The 21,416-nt window shown below is 40.0% G+C and overlaps 1 protein-coding gene across 3 annotated transcripts in view; it reads left to right on the forward strand.

Moving 5' to 3' along the window:
- Nucleotides 1-21,416, forward strand: part of HIBADH (3-hydroxyisobutyrate dehydrogenase) — a 72,201-nt gene that overhangs the window by 30,254 nt on the left and 20,531 nt on the right. For all 3 annotated transcript variants that reach the window (XM_035128967.2, XM_035128969.2, XM_035128968.2), the window contains exon 5: nucleotides 20,873-21,006. In XM_035128967.2, the coding sequence (XP_034984858.1) occupies nucleotides 20,873-21,006 (134 nt within the window). The remainder of the gene's footprint in view (nucleotides 1-20,872; nucleotides 21,007-21,416) is intronic.

The following is a 21,416-nucleotide window of genomic DNA, read 5'->3' on the forward strand; positions in this document are numbered from 1 at the left end:
CTCAGAAGGGTGCTGGGAATGGGTGATTGGCTGATAGGAGTGGTAAAGCTGCTGACGACTGTTGAGCTACTGATTGATTGATTATGTGACTGCAGTATGTTGTTTATTGCTTTCATTATCTTGTTAGATAGTAAAATTCATGTTAAATTGCTGTGTTAGGGGTTGGTTTTTTAAAAAAGTCTGGTGTGGATTAATCCATTTTGCATTACTTTCTATGGGAAAGCACGCTTTGGTTTTGGAACAGACTTCCGGAATGGATTAAGTTTGAGAACCAAGGTACCACTGTACTGATGTTCAAATGAATCTGTGTGAATCAGGGGATCAACTGAATAGAGCTAGAGAGAGCAGACAAACTAGTTTCACATTGTATAAGGACAATACGCCATTGACATTGAACAGAAGGCACCAGCATAAATATGCCACACAAGTAGAAAGGGATTCCAGTCTGAAATTATAGTAGACAAAGGGAGGCCTCAGCTTCAAAAACACATTATTGGGGTTTGTCATAGACTTCCTTCTCCCCTTTTATACTGGATCTTGAAATTCTGGCAACCCTGTCTAGGGCACAGCTCAGAGTTCTGTCAACTGTTACCAGTTTTCTGTGGACTGTTTGTGTTTTCCTCTTAAATGCACTAGGTGGCTGCATATCTTTGGCACTGCTTTTTATATTTCAAAACAAGTTATTAAGCTAAGAGGCACCTCCTTGAATCCATGGAGGTGCCTAGCCCCTTGAGTAGCATCCAGTTCGATCCCAGGAGGAATGGGATACTACTTTGAGATAATTTGATGTTAACAAGTCCTGGTGGTCAGTCGGATTGTGTAAATAATTTTATCACAAGATTAAATACACTTAATATGTAGGTGGGATAGAAATGGGCTTCATTTCTACTGGCTTCCAGGGCATTTCTGGGCTCAGTTCCAAGATGGTTGGCCTAAATGGTTCAGGACCGGGTGAGTTGAAGGACTGCCTCTCCCACACACATCTGCTTGCCTCCTGTTTTTAGCATTGGATTCCTTACTTGTCTCTTGTTGCCTTCAGAGGTACATTTGAATATTCCCCGTCTGATGTCGCAGCTAGTGGTGTACCCAGTTTGTGGGAACGCCATCCTCTTTTTTTTCTTTTTGGGTTACATACTCATTTAATAATTGCAGCTAAGGCCATGTCCACAGCAGGTTAATTTTGCATTAATTTACCCTCAATGCCACCCAGAAAATTATGGCCTACTTAAACACCAGTTGAGAAGGTAAACCTGTTTCTAGGGTATATCGCCTCAAACATGGGGACTCACATATCTGAATTTTCTTCCATACCAAAACGTCATAGAATCGTAGAATTGGAAGGGGACCACTAGGGTCATCTAGTCCAATCCCCTGCAATGCAGGAATATTTTGCCCAACGTGGGGCTCGAACCCACAACCTTGCGATTAAGTGTTTCATGCTCTACCAACTGAGCTACTCTCACTTTAGTGACTGAAATTTAGACATACTAGTTTCAATATGTTGTGTTCGCCAGTATATTTTCTTAATATTATTTCCTGGGTTTATCTTTAAAACTTTTAGAAACTCTTTCAGTAGGCAAAGGTAAAGGTTTACAAGACTAGTGGGAAGTAGTCACCTCAGATTTCCATGTTCACAAGTTACTAGTGTAGTAAATATTGCATGCTTTTATAAAGAGGTTGACTATTGCCTCATAGCTTTGGGTGGAACAGCTCATTTTGTTTTCTTAGATTAGGAATGGCGTTATGTTAATGTTTTATCCTTTATTGGGAACTTTTGTTCTGTGACTGATTTCCTTCTTTCTATGGAATGCTTAAAAAGCAAATGAACGAGTAGCTTTGTCTATATATTTTCAAACATAAAAGGGCTGCTGTCATTTCACAGGAGATGACTCGAGATTAGGTGAGCATTTGAAATATTCACATAACGTTTTGCTTCAGTCTTTTAAAAAAGAAAAAAGCTTGTCAGGCCGGTCGGTTGTGATTTCAAGTCCACATTTTTAACAATAGAATGATTTTGGAGATTGTGTTGATATAAAGTCTCTGTTAAGATAAGATGTGCTGGGTTTTTTGTTTTGTTTTTTTAAAGGTGCTGTTAATATCCCCCCCCCTCAACGCTCTTTCTCGTATGTGAACAATTGTCCGCTTGCAGATAGGTTACAGTGCGGTGGACTCTGTTCTGCATTAATGATACAAGTGAACAGTTGAGCAGGAATAAATGAGGTACTTTGGGTAAGTAAAAATGTGAGCCGACTGTCAGTGTGAGATTGGTTCAAGGAGCAGTTAGCCAGCAGTAATGGGGTACACTTGAGTAATTGAATTTGCATAACAAGGCTTGCTGAAAAGATCTGACAGGCGTAGAGATTTGTCTGGCTGGAGATCTCCAGATGGATGTGACCACGCAGCAGCTGGGTGGCACGTTGCTCAGCATGGTCAGCAATGCCCAGGCTGTCAGCTGCCCCGTGCAATTGCAAAGCCCTGGCAGGCCAGCTGGTGGCTTCCAACAGACTAGGTCCCTGTTAGCTGAGTTTTCACGTTGCTTGTCAGCCCACTGGACCTGCAGGGACTGCTGGCAGCAAACATAACAAGTCGCCTCTGAGAATTGTTAAAAGGCTTTAGAAATCTGCTTTGGCTTCTATGTGGATGCTGCTCTGCTTTGGAGGCACTCGGCATCCCAGAAATGCTTGCAACTCTAGAACAAAGGTGATGAAAACCTTTCTGTCTTTGTGTGCTAAGTGTGGGTCATGGTTTATCGCGGACCCTATGTTACGAAATCTGTTTTCCCCACACGCACATCTGAACCAAGGGAATTAAATTTGTTTTTCATTCCAAACACTGCATCCTTTCGTCTTTCTCCTTTTGATGATGATAGTAAAGATTGCAGGCTGACTGGATAGGTATGAAATCAGAGCCTTAAAAAAAAAGGAACACTACACTTATTATGTTTGCCAAGTTGATCTATATATTTATACAGAATGAACTGGTAGAATTCTGGGCTGTACCACTTCAGACTGTGGGCTAAGGGTCAAGCTTTTCTTAAAATGGAAGCCCTTACTTATACAGTGAATATTTATATGGGTCTTCTCTTCCCACTGAGTTGAAGCTTATTCTATCTTATATAAGACTTCAGCATAGTTAAAGAGCAGGGCTCCCCCCCCCAGCCAGAATTCAGCTGAACCTGTCAGAAGTATATAGCCATCTTACCTAGGAGAACACTTTTGTAGAATCTTTTATCTCTCTTATTTCAAGGAAGATTGATAGACCAACTAGTTCATAAAGAAATCACCAACAGAATGCAACTGGTTTTATAACCTGTGTTTGCAATTTGTGCAATAAAAAAAACAAATAATTTTTGTGCACCCTTCCAGTTGCAAGAAAAGGACATCCAAAATGATCAAGCGGTTGAAACAATTCCCTAATGTGGAAAGGCTACAAGACTTGAGGCTTTTTACATTAGAAAAAAGGTGTGTGGGTAGGAGGATACATGATAGAAATGTATGGAATGAAGCATGGTTTGGAGAATGTGGGCAGACACAGGCTCCCCCCCCACCCTTCCTGTCATGAAGCTGAATGTTGGAAAAACAGGCAAAAGAAACAACTCCACACACCACCGAGCTATACTATGGAATTTGCCCCCCACAAAGTAGCAGTGGCCACACATTTGGATGACCGTAAAAGAGGATTAGACAGATTCATGGAGGAGAAGGCTATCAGCTGCTACTAGCCACGATGACTATGTGCTAGCTGTCTCGACTGTTAGAGACAGCATGCCTCTGAATACCTGTTGCTGAGAATCTTAGGTGGGGAGGGTACCGTTGTGCCCAGGTCCTCCTTTGGGGCTTCCTGGTTGACTACTGGAAGAACAGGAGGCCAGACTAGATGAGTTTTTGGTCTGATCCAGGAGGGCTTTTCTTATATTCTTGGTTTGCACATAAATGATATGAATTAGAGAGCATAGTGGGGAGCCTTTTCCCCCCTATTGGGGGCCACATGTTGACAGTGGATGAGCCTTAAGCCCTTTCCCCCTGCCACCTCATTCCCTCCCCCTCCATTTTTTTCTTTCCTTGTCATCCACATAAATTTAAGTCAGTGGCCCTATGTGGGTAGCCTGTGACCAATCCCTGTATTTGATTATCTAACAGCATATTGATAAAATAAATAAAGAACAAACATGTTTATTAGGACCATGTAGCACTTTGGAGATTAGTTAGCACTTTGGAGATTAGTTACATCCAGTGCCGCCCCCCCCCCCACAATGAATGCTATGGGGTACTCTCATTTTCCTACTCATATTGAAATACTGCTCCTCAATGAGGCCAAACTGCGATTCACAAAATATTTAGGGGTCTGCGTACCCCCAGGAAAAAAGCACTGGTTACAGTATTTTGGTGTGTTTATGGAGAGAGTTAGCAACTGGATAAGAAACATTTTCAAAATGTATACTTTTAAAAAACTGTTTACAAAACTGATTACATCTTACTTCATGAGAATTTAATATTTAAAACACTTTAAGGCACGAAATATGCCCTTTGATGTCACTCATTTGCCCATTTTGAAATGAGTCAGTTCAATCTGCTTAACTTGTTTTGACAAGCAGCAGTCCTAACAAATCTCTACCGGTTTTTATACCTTTCTTGTGGCAGTATGTATTCCTAGGAGGAACAATGTATTGCAGTCTTGTGTGTTAGCATTTGAAATATTTACATTAGCTAGTCCTAAAACCTGTTCCCAGAAGGAGTGTTCAATATTCTTGATACACATAATGTTTTCACTTTTAGTTAATACTCTGGCAGTGTATTTATATTGTGAGACAAGCTAAATTATATCATCTCGGTTTTCTCATGCATTGCATTTTTCTCCAAAACTGCTTATTAGATGGTAATGTGGAAGTAGTATAATAGCTTCCATCAAAGCAAAAATTTATACCACTTTCTATAAAATTACAGGTAATAGGACTGCTGCTTGCATAAATTATTATCCCATTCCATTCATCAACTTCCAAATGGAAGTTAAGCACTTTCAACCCATTTATCTTTATGATTAACTTTTAAAATGTTTCCCAAACTACATAAACTTCCATAAATTTTACCTGTAATCCTCTTCCTCTTGGAATTATATATGCACCAGTAGTTTTTAGTTTCTTTTCTATTGCAAAATTGCTTTTAAAAATCCTTAAGATATACTGCATAAGAAAGACAAGGAGATTCCTTCTGTTTTTATTACAACCTTGTGATACCAATGCGCTTTTGGAATATATTATATAGTTTAAGATTCACAACTTGAATAAAATGTTAATATATGTGCTTTCTCTTTCTCTCTCTCTCCCCCCCCCCCAACACACTTTAAAACCATTTCTATTAATTCTCCAGTAACTAGTTTTGGTTTACAGTTCCGGATTATGAAAATCCAAAATTTAGTGTAGCCTTGTTGAAGACCATAGTTTCACAATTCTCAGACCACCAGAATATGTACATAGGTCAGGCTCTGTTACTTTTAATCTTCATTCCAGCCTACATCTTTGTTTTAAGTCTGCTCTTCAATAATATCATTTTAAATATTTGATTGAACTTTTTTTTTCTAAAGGCAACTGTAAACCTTTTTTTTTCTTTTGACTCAGGTTTTTAAAGGCCCATAAAAATTGAAATTGGTGTTCTTTTCTAGCTTTCTGAAAAGATCTTAAGAATTTTTATAGGCAGCATATAAAACAATTAGAGAACTCTCAAAGTAAGTTCATGCCTATGGCATATGGTCTCCCTAACCTAAGCAGATTTTTCAAAATGGTTCTCCAGTTTCTGTGATGACTTTTGGAAACTGTTGTACGTAGGAAAGAAAACTTTGTATGTTATTCATCTACAGTGGCATAATGGAAGTAGTATTATTATTATTTCATTTGATAGTACAACTCAAGGGATTTCTGCCATGCCAGACGTAGGTATGAGTGTGCTCAGGCAATTGCGCTATTTCTTGCAAAGTTGACACAGACCAAAACCGTATCCATATTCAGATCCATTGCAATCTGGGATCAGGCCTCACAATAGGACAGAGTTGGTGTCAGTCACCATGACTTCTGATTCTTCCCAAAAGACTAAGCAGAGAGTAGCATTGGGAGAGTGCTTTTTGGCCCTCTGGTGGTTACATTATGATGCTATTTAATATAAGTGGTACCTCTCTAGACGAATGCCCTGCTAGACGAATTTTTCGCTAGACGAATGGGTTTTGCGATCGGAGGTTGCCTCACAAGACGAATTCGTTTTGTGAAAAATTCGTCTAACGAATCGCAGTTTCCCATAGGAATGCATTGAAATTCAATTAATGCGTTCCTATGGGAAAAAATAAAAATAAAATTCAATGCATTCCTATGGGATTCGCAAGATGAATTTTTCACAAAACGAATTGACTCGCACAACGAATTAAATTCGTCTTGCGAGGCAACACTGTATATGAAGCTACCAGGAGTGGTCATTAGGAGTTTGGGGGCAAGAGCTCTATTTCTCTGTAACATCCAAATCAGGAGAGGCCACGTGGGCCCTCGACCAATGCCTAGACTCAATGGTGTGAAGGACGAGGAGAAATAAGTTGAGCCTGAAACTGGTCAGATGGAGATATTGTGGGTTAGTGGTTCCCATTTCTAAGAAAATGGTCAATTCCCTGTCTTAGGTGGCATTACATTTCCTTCTAAGGAGCAGGTACATAGTCTGGGACCGCTTCTGGATTCAGCTTCGTCGCTGGAAACCTGGGTAACGTCAGTGGCTAGAAGCTTATTTTCCCCGCTGTGCTTGGTATGGCAGCTTTGATGGCTCCTGGACTGGGAGACATTGACCGTAGTAATTCAGGGATTGGTGTCTTTGAGATTTGATTACTGCAATGTTAACCTTCCCTTGTACTTGACCCAGAATTTGTAGTTATGGCAGAAGATCCCAGGGTGGTCAAAATGTACATTGCCTCCCTTACATAACAAAACGCTGCATTTTGTGCCATTCGGGTTGGGGTGTGTGGAAACCAATTTCTGTATGGTTTCCATTTGCTGCCAAATGTTTAATTCACTTATTTATGTACAGCCATCTGGCTCTAAACCACTTTGTGGCATTTAAATGGCTTGGAGGCAGCCAGTCAGATGTTCTCTAAAGCATTTAGCATCTGTTTTTATACGTTTTGTATACTACGATTATACTAAGCTAACCAGTGCTAGCTTACTCTGTGTCTCAGTTATATATATATAAAAGGCCAAGTCACCTCAGCCTCTCTCTCATAAAAGCCTGTGCATGTGAACCAGTGTGTGGTCAGCTCCTTCCCTTCCCTGTTTCCATGCTCCAGTTAGCCCCCACTCCTCCCTGCATTGAAAGCCAAGCTAGAAGTACTGGTATGTACAAGAGATGCTTCCTTGTAGAGCAGTGCCATTGCATAGAGTGGAAGCAAATTTTGGACCTTATTTATTCAAAACCTGTTCCTAAATTATACCTGCAAGAGGTAAGGTATTTCTCCCACCTCCTTTTGCTTCAAAGGTTGTGTGATGGAAGAACATATTTTTGCCCTATAAATTCTGTATATATGACTTGAGAATACATACCTTAATATCGTATTGGACATAGCGTTCCTAGCACTGGTAAAAGGTACTGTCCATGATTCCTAACAAGTTTTCCTTTGGGCTATCAATGCCTGAATCCATGTTCTTACATAACAAGGGGAGTATTTTGGTCTTGTCATATACAGTGGGACCTCGACTTACGAGCTCCTCGACATCCGACGTTTTCGACTTACAAGCGGAAAAAGTGGCCACGTGCTTATGATTTTTTCGACATCCGAACGGAAAACCCGTTCGCGGCTAGATGCAGTTTCCTCGACTTACAAGTTTTTAGATGCGGTTTCCTCAACTTACGAATTTTTCCGTTTCCAATGCATTCCTATGGGAAACTCGACTTACGAAGTTTTCGACCTACGAGTGTGCATTCGGAACGGATTAAATTCATAAGTAAAGGTCCACTGTATTTGCAGCTGTATTACAGTAGTTATTCAGTGAAACCACTCTTGTGTTTGTGGCAAGTCCATATGAATATGAATTGCCAATATTTTATTAGTTGGTTGTGTTAATAAAAGAAATCTAGGAAATACCTGTCCTGCTGCAGCTAATTGAGTATTGCGATTAAAATCTTACAATGATATTAAAGTAAAGGGAAGACTATTTCGTTCTCCATCTTGCCCCATCCTGGTTTTATTGTACCACTTTGTATTCTGTACCCAAATGAGCTATATAGCCTGGAATGTCTTTCTTTTAGGAGTCATAGAGAATAATTTTCATAGCTCTCCTTAAATATCATCTTGGTTCTTATATCCTATGAGGGAATAATTACACTTTGCTGAACAGAAGGTCTGAATTTTAGGATAGACCATAAATTTATGCTGTGTCGGCGGACTGAAGTGTATATCAACGCAACTTCATTTACCTGACATCTAAATATATTTCTAGTTATCATCTACATCCACAGGCTTGTTTGTTTTAAAATTTAATTCTTAGTGTTCCAATTCCTGAACTCGTTAATGATGCAATACCCTGTTTGTCCCCTAGTAAGAATAGAAATGCTTATTGCCCAAGAGACATGCAACTCTGTTTTTTTTTGTTTTTTACTTTAACTTTTGATAGCGATGCAGCACTGCAGAGAAGTACGCACAGACGCCAAGGAAACGCACTTTGTGTTTAACATGTGCTTGAATGAGCCACAGTAGCAGTGCATTTATTCTATGATGACATCTTCCGGAACACCTCAAATGGAAAGGAGCTTTTGAGATCTTTGCTGAGACATTAATGTACCACCACACGTTTGATTCACTCAACTGTGGGTAAAACCAAAATCTTAATATTTACCACATACAGTGGTACCTCTGGTTATGGACACTTCTGGTTATGAATGCTTCAGATTACGAGCTCCGCTAACCCGGAAGTAGCTGCTCCTGGCTGCGAACTTTGCCCCAGGATGCGAACGGAAATTGCGCGCCGCAGTGGAAGGCCGCATTAGCAAAAGCGTGCCTCAGGATAAGAACAGTTTCAGCTTAAGAACGGCCCTCCGGAACGAATTAAGTTCGTAACCAGAGGTACCACAAAAATGATGTATACGTTTTTCTCCTTTCTGAGATCTCTTTCTCCTTTTTAAAAATGAACAACAATTCTAAAACGACTGTTTGATCAGATACTATATATTACACCCAACATACACCTAGCATATGCTATCAGATGGCTTTGCAGGTTTTTAAGAAAACCCTGAAACTAAAGCAATAGATTTCCAAAAATTCCCTTTTGCATGTTTTGGTTTGTTTTTGGAGAGCTACTTCGTTGATTTTTAGATGCGTAAGAGACGCAGGCAAAAATTAAAGCCCAGCAACCATTAGCAGCAATATTCGGACAGGCGGGTAGCTTTCCTTGTCTGAGGTCAGCTGCATTGAGATGAGATTAATCAGCTTGACATTTCGTGCTGGTGGGTCATGAACTGATGATAATAGCATTAAATGGTGATTCACTTGCTGTGGAAAGCACAGCTCATTATTCAGTCGGCATATTAAATCATCACCACAAACAACTGGAACTTTTACATGTCGCTTTGCTCACATGCAAAGTGGATAAGTCTCTTTTCACATCCTATATTTAGCTCTACCCTTAAATGTTCCCTGGTTCTAGTAGAATATAAATATATTTGCTGATAAAGGAATGGCAGGAATGCCCTTAGTTCAAGAACCTGCTTTTATCTCTGTTTTTATGATAACGTTTTACTTTTTTATTTGGATTTGGATTTTCTACATATCACTTAGATTTTTTTCTGTAAAGAAAAATGAAGTGCAAACTTCTCATTTGGCTTGATGCTTGTGTTGAAAACAATGGGGGAATATAATCTGAAAATGCAAAGTGGGGTCGTGATGTTTTTATAAGCTAGATTTTGAAATGTAGCTTGCTGTTTTAAAATATACACAGGAATCTCTTGGCCCTTTAAAAATGCAATCTCATATATGTATGTTATGCAGAAGTGAATCAGTAAGGCCATTGAATTCGATGGGGCTTGCAGGGAAGTGGATACTGGGTTGCAGTTTAAATTCTGCAAGTAAAAGAAGCTTTGTGGCTAAACTACCAAAGTAGCTTAAACCACAAATCAGATACAGAACTTTTTGTGTAAAACACTGCAGTGTCTTTTTAGTCTCGGGTGGAATCTTGCAATTCTAACTTAGTCAATGTGCTATTTTATGTTCACTTGTATTTCTGAGTTCCACTTGACACTTTGTGATGTAGAAATCGGGAACTGACCTCAGTGGCTGGCAGAAAAATACAAATTTAACTCTTCATGTTGACTGAGGTTAAAACCTAGGCAGCTCCATGCTGTCTGTCTGCAAAGAAAAGCAGGCTAGTAGGAGAGACTCCTATGCCACTAGAGGTCAGTCTTTGGTAATCAACCTTTAATGAACCAGAACTGTCAGGAAAGCTAATAAATTACACTGTGGACTTTTCTAATTATGAATTCCTATTTAATCATTCACTGACAAGTTAACTGAGGCAGTAGTTCTATGTACTTTGCATACACAGTTATGCTCATGTATTATTATATTTCTTGAGATGCAGGTCTTCCATCATAAGAACAGGTCATTACCAAAGACACTCTTATCTAATCATAATTACTTATTATGGGAAATAATTAACTTTGTTACCCTCTTGATGCTACTCACAGCAAAAGAAAATTCATACTACCACCAAACGGCATTTTACATAAAAGGCACATTCTGATTTCTGTGTAATGGAGAATGTTCAAATAAAAAAAATAAAGAGGATCGGATGTGTTTGATTTCAAATACTGAGTTATACTATGCATTAATACTATGACCACAATAGTAGAGAGACTATGACCAAAGTAACTAGACAAAAGATGCTGCATGAGAAAAGGTGTTCAAGGAGTATGTATAAGTAATTTTTAAGCTATTTAAATAAATGTTAAGGGTGAAATCCAACAGACCTTTGCCTTTGCAAATGGGATTTGCCATTTCTTCCCTCCAACCTACATACAGCCTTCACTCACCCTAAAAAATTGCTGTGGAGGATTGAAGGAGTGTGGGGGCAGGACAGAAATGGGAATCTGATTGTGCCTGCTGTTGCAATTTTGGATCTTGCTGTAAGTAAATATTTCAGTAATGTGCAACTACGTGAATTAATTGTTTCACTTCGGATTTCTTTGCAATTAGCCTTTTCAGGCAAAACCTCACAAGGCATTCTCACATGTCGGAGAACATTTTTAAAATACGTGCAGAGTAAGGTAACTGTGTCCTGCTTTACAGAAGATAATTCTCAATTTGAAGGAGATGTCTGTTTGAAGGGCTGTGTGGTTTCAGTGTGGTTTAAACATAGCACCATATAACACCGGTCCTGAAAGACCTACATTGCCCCCCAATACATTTCCAAGCACAATTCAAAGTGTTGGTGCTGACCTTTAAAGCTCTAAATGGTCCAGTATACCTGAAGGAGCATCTCCACTTCCATTGTTCAGTCCGGACATTGAGGTCCAGCTCCAAGGGCCTTCTGGCAGTTCCCTCACTGTGATAAGTGAAGTTATAGGGAACCAGGCAGTGGACCTTCTTGGTAGTGGCACCCTTCCTGTGTAGGGATGCCATATTTCAAAAAGTAAAATTCCAGACACCCGCAGAGTTATTGAGTTTTTTTCAGGAAGACCCCATAATTGTTGAGCTTTTTTGGGTAAACCTTCCCCCAAAGAAGAAGAAGAGTTTGGATTTGATATCCCGCTTTATCACTACCCGAAGGAGTCTCAAAGCGGCTAACATAATCCTTTCCCTTCCTCCCCCACAACAAACACTCTGTGGGTGAGTAGGGCTGAGAGACTTCAAAGAAGTGTGACTAGCCCAAGGTCACCCAGCCATAGCTGCCAAGTCTCCCGTATTCCACGGGAAACCCCCGTTTTTCTAGCCGTTCCCAGCTGGAAAAACGGATTTTTTTGTTTCCCCCCAGTTTACTTACCGGCCGGGGGAGGCTCCTTCTGCGCATGTCTGGGGTCTCTGGACATGCGCAGAAGCGATTTCTGGCACAGCGGCCATTTTGGAACTGGGCGGAGCATGCTCAGAAGCGACTTTCGATGCTACTCTGCCCAGTTCCAAAATGGCCATGGCGTGACTTCCGGCAGCATCGAAAGTCGCTTCTGAGCATGCTCCGCCCAGTTCCAAAATGGCGGCAGCGCTACTTCCGGTAGGCCGATCCCTTATTTTTCCGGCAGGAACTTGTCAGGTATGCACCCAGCAGCTGCATATGGAGGAGCAGAGACACGAACCCGGTTCCCCAGATTACGAGTCTACCGCTCTTAACCACTACCCCACACTGGCTCTGTATGTATCACGTTGCCATACATCCAAGTTTTCTCTGATATTTTGCCAATTCGGCGCCATTTTCCTCCTGACATGTGGCAAGCCAATTCCTGTGGAACGCCCTCCCATCAGATGTCAGGGAGATGAGTAACTTTATAACCTTTAAAAGACATCTGAAAGCAGCCCTGTATTGGGAAGTTTTAATGTTTAATGTTTTATTATGTTTTTGTATATACTGGTAGCTGCCCAGAGTGGTATGGGCAACCCAGGCAGATGGCAGTCAGATGGGCAGGGTGTAAATAATAAAATTATTATTATTATTATTTTATTTATTACCAAGAGCCATAAGATGTGAATGTTGGGGCCTTGAAGTTGCCTGTCAACAGCTAGTACCTGGACAGCAGACTGAGCAGGTACACAGGTCACCTTGTCAAACCTTCCTACTGTGGCATTTCATCTTAAATTATAATAATTGTTTCTAAGTGTACATCTATACCATATATATTAGCATATAAGTGTGTGTCCTCTTTTGACCTCTTCTTTGGTGAAGCATGACCTCCTTTTGTCAATGCAACTGCATTAATTTCTTAAGCATATTCTGAGTTATATTATGACCAGGCGTTCTGTTCCGCATGTTAAAATGTAGGAATTAAGCATTGCATTGAAATGGTTATCATGATGGTAACTGGTCAGTTTATGTGCAATCAAAGGAAAGGAACTGTTCACTGTCATTAAATGGACATCACTTGAGATGATAGCCTAGTTTAATTTTTAAAATCTAATATTCCTCATGGATAATATTTCAGGGCTGAAAAGCAATATATATATATATATATATATATATATATATATATATATATATATATATATATATATATATATGAAAAACACATGAGGTTTTAAAAATCTGCTTGCAGATTTTATTGACTGCCCTTCAGTTTGGGATTGGATGCTGTTTGACTAAACAGAGAGGAACCTTCCATAATTATACTGATAGTAAAAGTTGCACAGTTTAGACAAAAGTCTCTTACCCCATTTACCTAAACATGGGGCCGTTCTGGCCAGTTTAGGTTTTGTGAGATCTCTTAAGTAGCTGGAGTGTTAGGCTCAGAGTAGAAGATTCTGGGGTTTTGCCACAGACCCTTGCAAAGGACCGGTTCTCACAACTTTGTTCACCCTGTGATGGCTTGGTTGAGTGAAACAGGTATACCAGATCAATTGTTATGGATACAACATTGTATCTGTCAATAAACCTATCAAGTTAATGACATTGATTCATAACTGCCAGGTTACCCGGCCAACTGTGAATTGATCGTTCTGCAAATTGAAGGATGCCATTTTGCTCTTTTCCCAAATGTGATTTGTAAAAGTACCCAAATAATAACTAAAAAGCAAAACTGTGTTCGTGTACACAAGCTCCCTTTGCTCTGAAATTCACACCTTTTTTATTATTTTACAACCTCACACACATTTTAAAAATACTGCATGGGTGGAAAACTGCCAAGTGACCAACAATCTAGAGTATATGTGTACAAGTCATCATATTAAGAGTCTTGATTTAGTAGCCAGCCATCATTTCTTCTTGTCCTCCCAATCTTTCTCTCAAGCCCTCTGATATTACACATAGAGAGTATTGGGGTAGGAACCGAAGCAATTTTCTCATTTTGTGACAAGCCTTGGAGATGCTTAGAATGGTGCAAGCTGAGACTGATTGCTCCCATAAGATCCTTGTGTTTATATGTTTTAACTTGCTCTTGGATTGTCTTTTGCATTTACGTGATTTATATTGTGGTGTGTGTTGGCTACAAACAACAACAACAACAACTTGACTGACTGCTTGAGATCTCTGTATATGCCAGAGGAATCGCAGGGTACAAATGAGTGTTATCTTCCCTACCTGACATGTTTAGAGTCCATGCTCCCTTCTGAGTTTACTGCGCTGTGTAGAGAATTTACAGGTCAATTGCATATCTCCCTTTCTGGTAGCAGAAGGGTTACCAAAAAGAAAGCTTATTGTTCCCAGTGCCATTGACCACCTAGCAGCCACATTTCTGATCCTCTGTCCTGTGGCCTGAGATTGCAACTGAACAAATGTGACATGTGTGCACCATTCTGGAACTTGTTGAAGGGCAGGATGTATAATAAACACTTGCTTCCTAAAGTTTTCCTAGGTAGCTGTTAAAAAGCAGTCAATTTCCCTTAAAAAGCAGTTGGGGAGATGTGTTCAGTTTTCCATGTGCCTCTGGAATCATGCCCCAATCCCAATTTTGGTGTATATTTTAAGAGGGACTTTTGACATTGGGGAGTGGACATGATCTAAACACCAAGAGAGGCATCGCATGCTAGGCAGGCAGATTTTTCATTTGCTATGCCATTGTAATTTACACACTTGCCTGCCACTGTAAGACTGGCCTTTCTCGCCCTACCCAGTAACTTTTCAAGTGCTGTAATATTTCTTTGCTATTAAGTGACCACCATAGAGCACCATGCTTTATAAATTGCACCATGCTATCCTTAATCTTGCTGGATTGCTTTTCCCTGGCGCCATAATACCTTGTCGCTTTATGTTCTTTTTTCGTAATCCTTTGGCGCCTACAGACATACATGGTGTGTATTAATGACTTTTAAACATCTTCGTCCCTATTGGCCAAACTTTTTTTTATTACATTTACTAGACTTGTTTTCTGTCTTCAGGATATATCTTAACTTCCTCTGCAGTTTTACTGTTTGTTTTCTCCCACTCATGTCCATGGTCAAGTTCAAGCACTTTAATCCTTATAGCCACTCAGCACCTTCTTTTGAAGCATAAATCCTTTCATTATTGTGCTGTTCGGGTCAGGCAGTTTCCTTGAGTATCCTGTATGAGCTGCCTTGAATGGCAAGTTTTACTTGCTTGCTGTTTTTCTGGGCACACTGAAACAATGTAAGATGACTGCAAGGCAAATCCCCTGATTCTTTGAAGTGTGTCATAATTATCCTGTATTTTTTCCATAGAGTGAAAAAAGTAAATGAAACCTATGCTGAGTCACATCACTATAAAAAATAATAATAATTAGTAGGCTTCTAACTGCAGCAGTAATGTTCCTCAACCCTAAGCAATATACTTCGTGGTTTCTGAAGCCTGCATGTGGAATGTGTACAGCTTTGGAATATTCTAGAACTCTCTTTCTCTGATTCTTAATCCTCATCCCTCTGAACAAGGCATGGCAGAGCATCTTGTAGCTACTACAAAAGCAACAGCTTGGGAAACTTTTTCTTTTCCACACAGCCTTGTCAAAAGTCTGTTGTTTGTGTCCCAGAGTACTTGGAATTGGTAATTGGATTTAGAGCAGTGGACATCCAAATTTCTACTTCAAAGACCCAGCAATGAAACATTGACCTGTGGGCCATATGCAACATACGTTTACATCTGCTCCCAACAACTTGGTGTCTACAAAACTTGGTGTCTTAACACTGAGAAATGGACGGTTCACAGCACACAGTTTGGCCCCTAACAGGCTACAGAGTAGCTGACAACAAAAATGTTCCGCTTCTATAGTAAATGTTTTAGTACAACTTATTTGTAATAGAGATGTATACTGCCTCTATAATGGTCAAGCTCTGAAAGGAAATATTTGTAAGGTGAGCTAATTTCCTGAAAGCATATGTGTGCACAAACTCTACCGTACAATTATTCTTCTGCTTATGTAATAATATTATGCAAATATTAGTTTTTTGTTTTTTGTAGGTCCCTCTGGTGACACACACTCAGTTTGATTTGTGTCCCCACTGGGTAGGGAGATCATTATTCTAGTGACATGAGCACAAAGAGAGGGATCTGATAATGCAATGGAAGATTATGATCTTTGAGATTAAACAAATTAAAGGAGATAAATACGATGAGAGGCTGATCTGTTTTAATTCTGGATTGATCTTTAAAATACGCCTTTTTCAAAGAAAATAAAATATGAATGAAAACAATAAAAGTGTCAGTAAGTTGTACTTTAAAATATATCCAAAGTAAAAAGAAGGCTGATGCAAAAATCTTTTCAGAAATAGAGCCTTTGTTGTGATGGGAAGCCTGATGTTCACAAATCCTTATTAATATACAAGTATATTTTTAAATATGCTTGCAAAGCATAGTTCTTTCTACTTCCTCTCCGTATGGGTAGTTCTAAAGTCAGATCAGCTCATCTTTTACGGTATTCTGTTGCTCTTTCAGCAAAAGTTGGGCCATTGTGATATTTATCTGAATTCAAACAAGGCTAATTAAAAGAGCTGCTGACAGTTGTTGTGATCCGACTTTGACTGCAGCTTGATGGTCATTAAGGGTAAATAATGAACCAGGTCTGCAAATGTAGCAGCTGCCAGCTTGGGATAGAAGAACAGCTATTGCTACCAATTTAAAGATCTATCGACCGCTTTCTTTTCTCCCTACAGATCTTCTGCAGAAATCTAGTGTTTTCTGCTGCTGTGTTTTTGTCAGCTTAGCTATTGTAAAACTACCCTATAATTTCCTCCTTAATATTTAACGTAGTCCATTATTAGCTTTCAGAGTTAACTTTTCCAGTTAAAAGCTTACTTTGTTTCTTTTTAGGAATCAGATTCAGTTGTAATTCCTTGCTATTTGACTGTTTTGAATATTTCAGTGCCATCTTTTAATTTGTGTGTTCAGCTAGCTCTCCTTTTCTTTGCTTATACAGTCAGTAACAAAGTAATTATTTTCTAAATGTTTCCCAATGATTGTCATACACTGAGTTGCAGTAATGAGCGGGTGTTCTTTATGATACATTCCCACAGCATTGAGACAAACCTGCTTTTTGTTTATGTTTTGTTTTGATTGCATCGCTAAGGTAAGAAATAATCTGGAGCCCTGCTTGTCGGTACTGACTGAGAAACACAGACTTGTTCATTAAGACGCACTTCTGAATACATTGTCACTTCATCATGTTTTGCCTTGTCCCATTAGCAGGCAGAAAACCTGCTCTAAAGGAAATAAAAGATAGATCGTAATTGTAGATGAATCTAACTTTCTTACAGAACCCCCCGTTATAAATGTATCTCGGAAATGTGTAAAAGTCCCATTGTAGTTTCAGATATGTGCCTGTACTCAGAACAGCTCCACAACATTTATTTCAGCTGCCATTATTAAAGGCAATACACACTAGGTGAAATGTAGGAGTTTGCTTGTGCATAAGCAGAATCAGAAATCTTGCTGTGAGGAAATGATCCTAACGTGCCCCTAAAAGGAAAGACTTTCCTCGAGAAATAATGATGAAAAATTGTTCATTTCAGTGTCTCTGTGTTTCAGAAGAAGATTAAACTTTATTTTGTTGTCTGCAGAGCCCTCTTGCTTGTTTGTGGAAATACTTCTGTGTGTGTGTGTGCGCGCACGCGCATATGCTGCTATTTTCCCTTCTAGGTGAAACCAGCAATATGTTAACAAGAGGTTATGTTATGCTACTTTATGTTAAACCAGATCACCCCTGAAACATGTGTAGAGCCATTCATCTGTGTCACCAAAACCCAAGAGAACAGCTGACATCGACTCTAAAACCGAAACAGTGATCACTTACAAATCAAACATGGCACGCTCTAAACCGATTGTGCACGGCAATCTTTTCTCTAGAAAGGGCAACTAATTGAACATGATAAAGTGTAAAGTTAATTAACGCTCTTAAATTTGTTGATTACTTTTCACGGGATTATATTGTTCTGTTGAGTAGCAGCTTTCTGTCCCAGCTGTCGCCTTTTTAGCACGAATGTCTCTGGTAAACAATAGAGACACCATGACAAGTCGTAAATGGTCCCTGTGACAGCAGACCCTTGTGAGGCTACATCTGTAGAAAATGATTAAAACAATTGTGTTTTAAAGACAGTTCACATAGCAGCCTGGTCCCCTCGGTCCTCTTCTTTATCTCATTTGATGGTAGACTGGTTAAAACATTTAAGTGCATTTTAGTAAATTAAGTGATTTACTGGTTTCAGTGGAATTAACCGTAAATGCTGTTTTAAGGTGCTGTTCTGCTGAAATGTATGCCTGTGCTAAATTCAAGAAGATTTGTATCTCTTCACACACATTTGGTTCAGTTGTAAATGGAATAAACTTAATGTTTGCATATCATAGTTTGCAAATGGAAATAATTCAGTCTCTAACTTTGGACTTTAGCAGCTAGCATGTTATATCTGAATGTTTATTTGCTTTTAATATTCGTGGTACAATTTGGTTTCCTTAAGCAAATGGTGAAAATATTTCTTGTGTTGCAGCAGGAATTTCAAGGGGGGAAATGTTCCAGGCTTTAAAGTCACATAAGAACAATTGTCGAAAACAACGAGGTGATAGTAGCAAACTACAATGGGTGCTAATTCCTTAAAATGCCTATTTGCAAAAAAAACGTTGGCATAAGAACCCTCCATTTTCATGCACTTCCAGAGGCACTTCAGGAAGAGCTTTAATTTCCTTAATAAAAGTCAAGGATGTAAAATTGGAGAGGGTTAAAACGTTGACCTCCTTTTCCTTGGTGTTCTTGTTCAAATGACAAATTATGTTCAAAACTGTAGTGATTGGTGCAATGTGTTTGTAATGAGATATTTGCAAAGCAAGATTGTAACTATTCTCTAAGAATCTGAGATATAAAGTAGAGCTTTATGCATTAATAATCTCTTCCCAAGGTAGATTCAAGATAAACATAATCAGAGACATCTGCAAATTTCTCCCAAGCCAGATTCAAAGGAAAACTTTGGGGGCTCACCAAGCTTGCTAATAAAAGAGGCGAGATTTCAAACTCTGGAATCCTTTTCTGGGTTGCAATGGAAGGATGGAGGTTGGAGGAGTGGAGGGGGAAAACCTCACTCCTTCCTTCTTTCCCAGCACTGTACTTGCTGCCGCCGCAGCCAGCACCATGTTCTTTGAGTTAAAAGGAAGATGGCAGAGTATTAGGGGGTGCAGAATTCTTCCGAACCTTCAGAATAGCTTTGGAAATCTTTCTAAGCTTTTCCAGATTTTATTATTCTTTATTCCCTTATCATTAGGTTGGATCCAGACAAACTGTGCTGAACTTAAGTCCCACTCATTTCAACAGAAACTAAGTCATAACTAACTTGGCTCCCTGAGTCCCCAGAGGACACAACGTCAATGAACTTAGTCTGGATCCAATTCATACCCCACCCCCAGCCCGGAACTGAGAAAAGGCCAAGCTGAAAATTATTGTTGGTATTCCTTTTACACTTATCAATGATTTTCTGGAGCTATTTAGCAGTCTGTTAACCTGATAGAAAGCTTGACCTGTGATGGATAGTGCTGTATTTTTGTTGGCAAATCTAGGCTTGAATTTGCTGGAGATCAGGCCAGGGGATTAGCAGCATGGACAAATAAAAAAGAGGTGTGTGATGAAACTCATCCAAATTGTGATTTGGAAAGGCTGCCATTGGCTGTGTGGCTATATCAATATGCCAAGGTGTGGCTGTAGAAGCTGGAGCAGCTGCTGGTGGATGGGCTGTGGTGCAGCGAGAGGCCCCCGAATGTGGAGGCAATGCTGGACCTCCTAGTTGGCCTCAAGGCTTGTCTCAGACTTCCTCGAGTGGAAAGTAACCTCCTGTTTATTGAGAATAGCATGGACAAGTTCCTCATCAGTGGTGTCATTGGTGGTAGGCCCAAGAGCCAACTACCTGAGGACTACCTGAGGACCCCGGTGGCGCTGTGGTCTAAACCACTGAGCCTCTTGGGCTCGTTGATCGGAAGGTCGGTGGTTTGAATCCCTGTAACGGTCAAGTGAGCCCCTGTTGCTCTGTCCCAGCTCCTGCCAACCTAGCAGTTCGAAAGCATGCCAGTGCAAGTAGATAAATAGGTACTGCTGTGGTGGGAAAGGCAAACGGCGTTTCCGTGTGCTCTAGGTTCCGTCACGGTGTTTTGTTGCGCCAGGAGCAGTTTAGTCCTGCTGGCCCTATGACCTGGAAAGCTGCCTGTGGACCAATGCCAGCTCCCTCAGCCTGAAAGCGAGGTGAGCCCCATAGTCGCCTTTGACTGGACGTAGCCATCCAGGGGTCCTTTACCTTCACCTGAGGACCCCAGTCAATGCAACATCTGGCCAAGCTGGCTTAACAATGGGCGTTATGTGTATGTGTATTTTAATGAACTGAATAGAGGCATGGAGCCTTGGAGAGTGTGTGTATGAACTTAACAGTGCTTAGCTTACTTTTTGTTGCCATTTTGTTAATGTTGTTAATACTGCTTTATAGATTATAGATGCCATATGGATTTGTTAATCCTACAATATGACTTTTTGCTGCAATTGTGATGTTTAGCTTTTTTTTCAACTGCTGTTTTAATAAATTGTAATTATTTTATTGATGGTTTGTTAATTATTTCATACGATTTATGCTGCATTTGTGGTATTCTTTTTTTTAATGGTTTGTAAGCCACTTTGAGGTTCATTTGAATGAAAAGCGGCATAGCATTACTTCTGTGTCTTCACGTTCTTGCATCCTTAAGTAGCTGCGAATGGAGTGACCTGAAAAGAAGCTGAACTCCATTATGTGTTGCTGTTTTGAACTTTAGGTGTTGGAGCTGCCCGAGCAGGAAACCTTACGTTCATGGTTGGAGGAGTGGAGCAAGAGTTTGATGCTGCAAAGGAGCTGCTTACATGTATGGGTTCAAATGTGGTCTACTGTGGAGAAGTTGGAACTGGACAGGTACAGACTGAATAAAAAACCTAGACATTTCTTGCCATCTTTCCACAGGCAGGCTTAGACTATCTTTTTCCTTGTTTAGGGAAGGTTTAAATGTTTGGTGTTTAATTCTGTTTAATATTCTGTTGGGAGCTGCCCAGGGTGGCTGGGGAAACTCAGCCAGATGGGCAGGCTATAAATAAATATTGGTATTTGTTTGTTTGTTTGTTTGTTTGTTTCAATGTGTCCTTGGTTACTAAGTTGTCATATTGACTTTTGATCCTGTCATGTTTGTGATTATTTTTTTGGGGTGGTGGTGGCGGTGGTAGGGTTTTATGGTTTATTTGACCTCATTCTCTATATCAGGCTTCCTCAACCTCGGCCCTCCAGATGTTTTTGGCCTCCAACTCCCATGATCCCTAGCTAGAAGGACC

Source organism: Zootoca vivipara, chromosome 12, assembly GCF_963506605.1.
Source record: "Zootoca vivipara chromosome 12, rZooViv1.1, whole genome shotgun sequence".
NCBI classification, from domain to species: domain Eukaryota; kingdom Metazoa; phylum Chordata; class Lepidosauria; order Squamata; family Lacertidae; genus Zootoca; species Zootoca vivipara.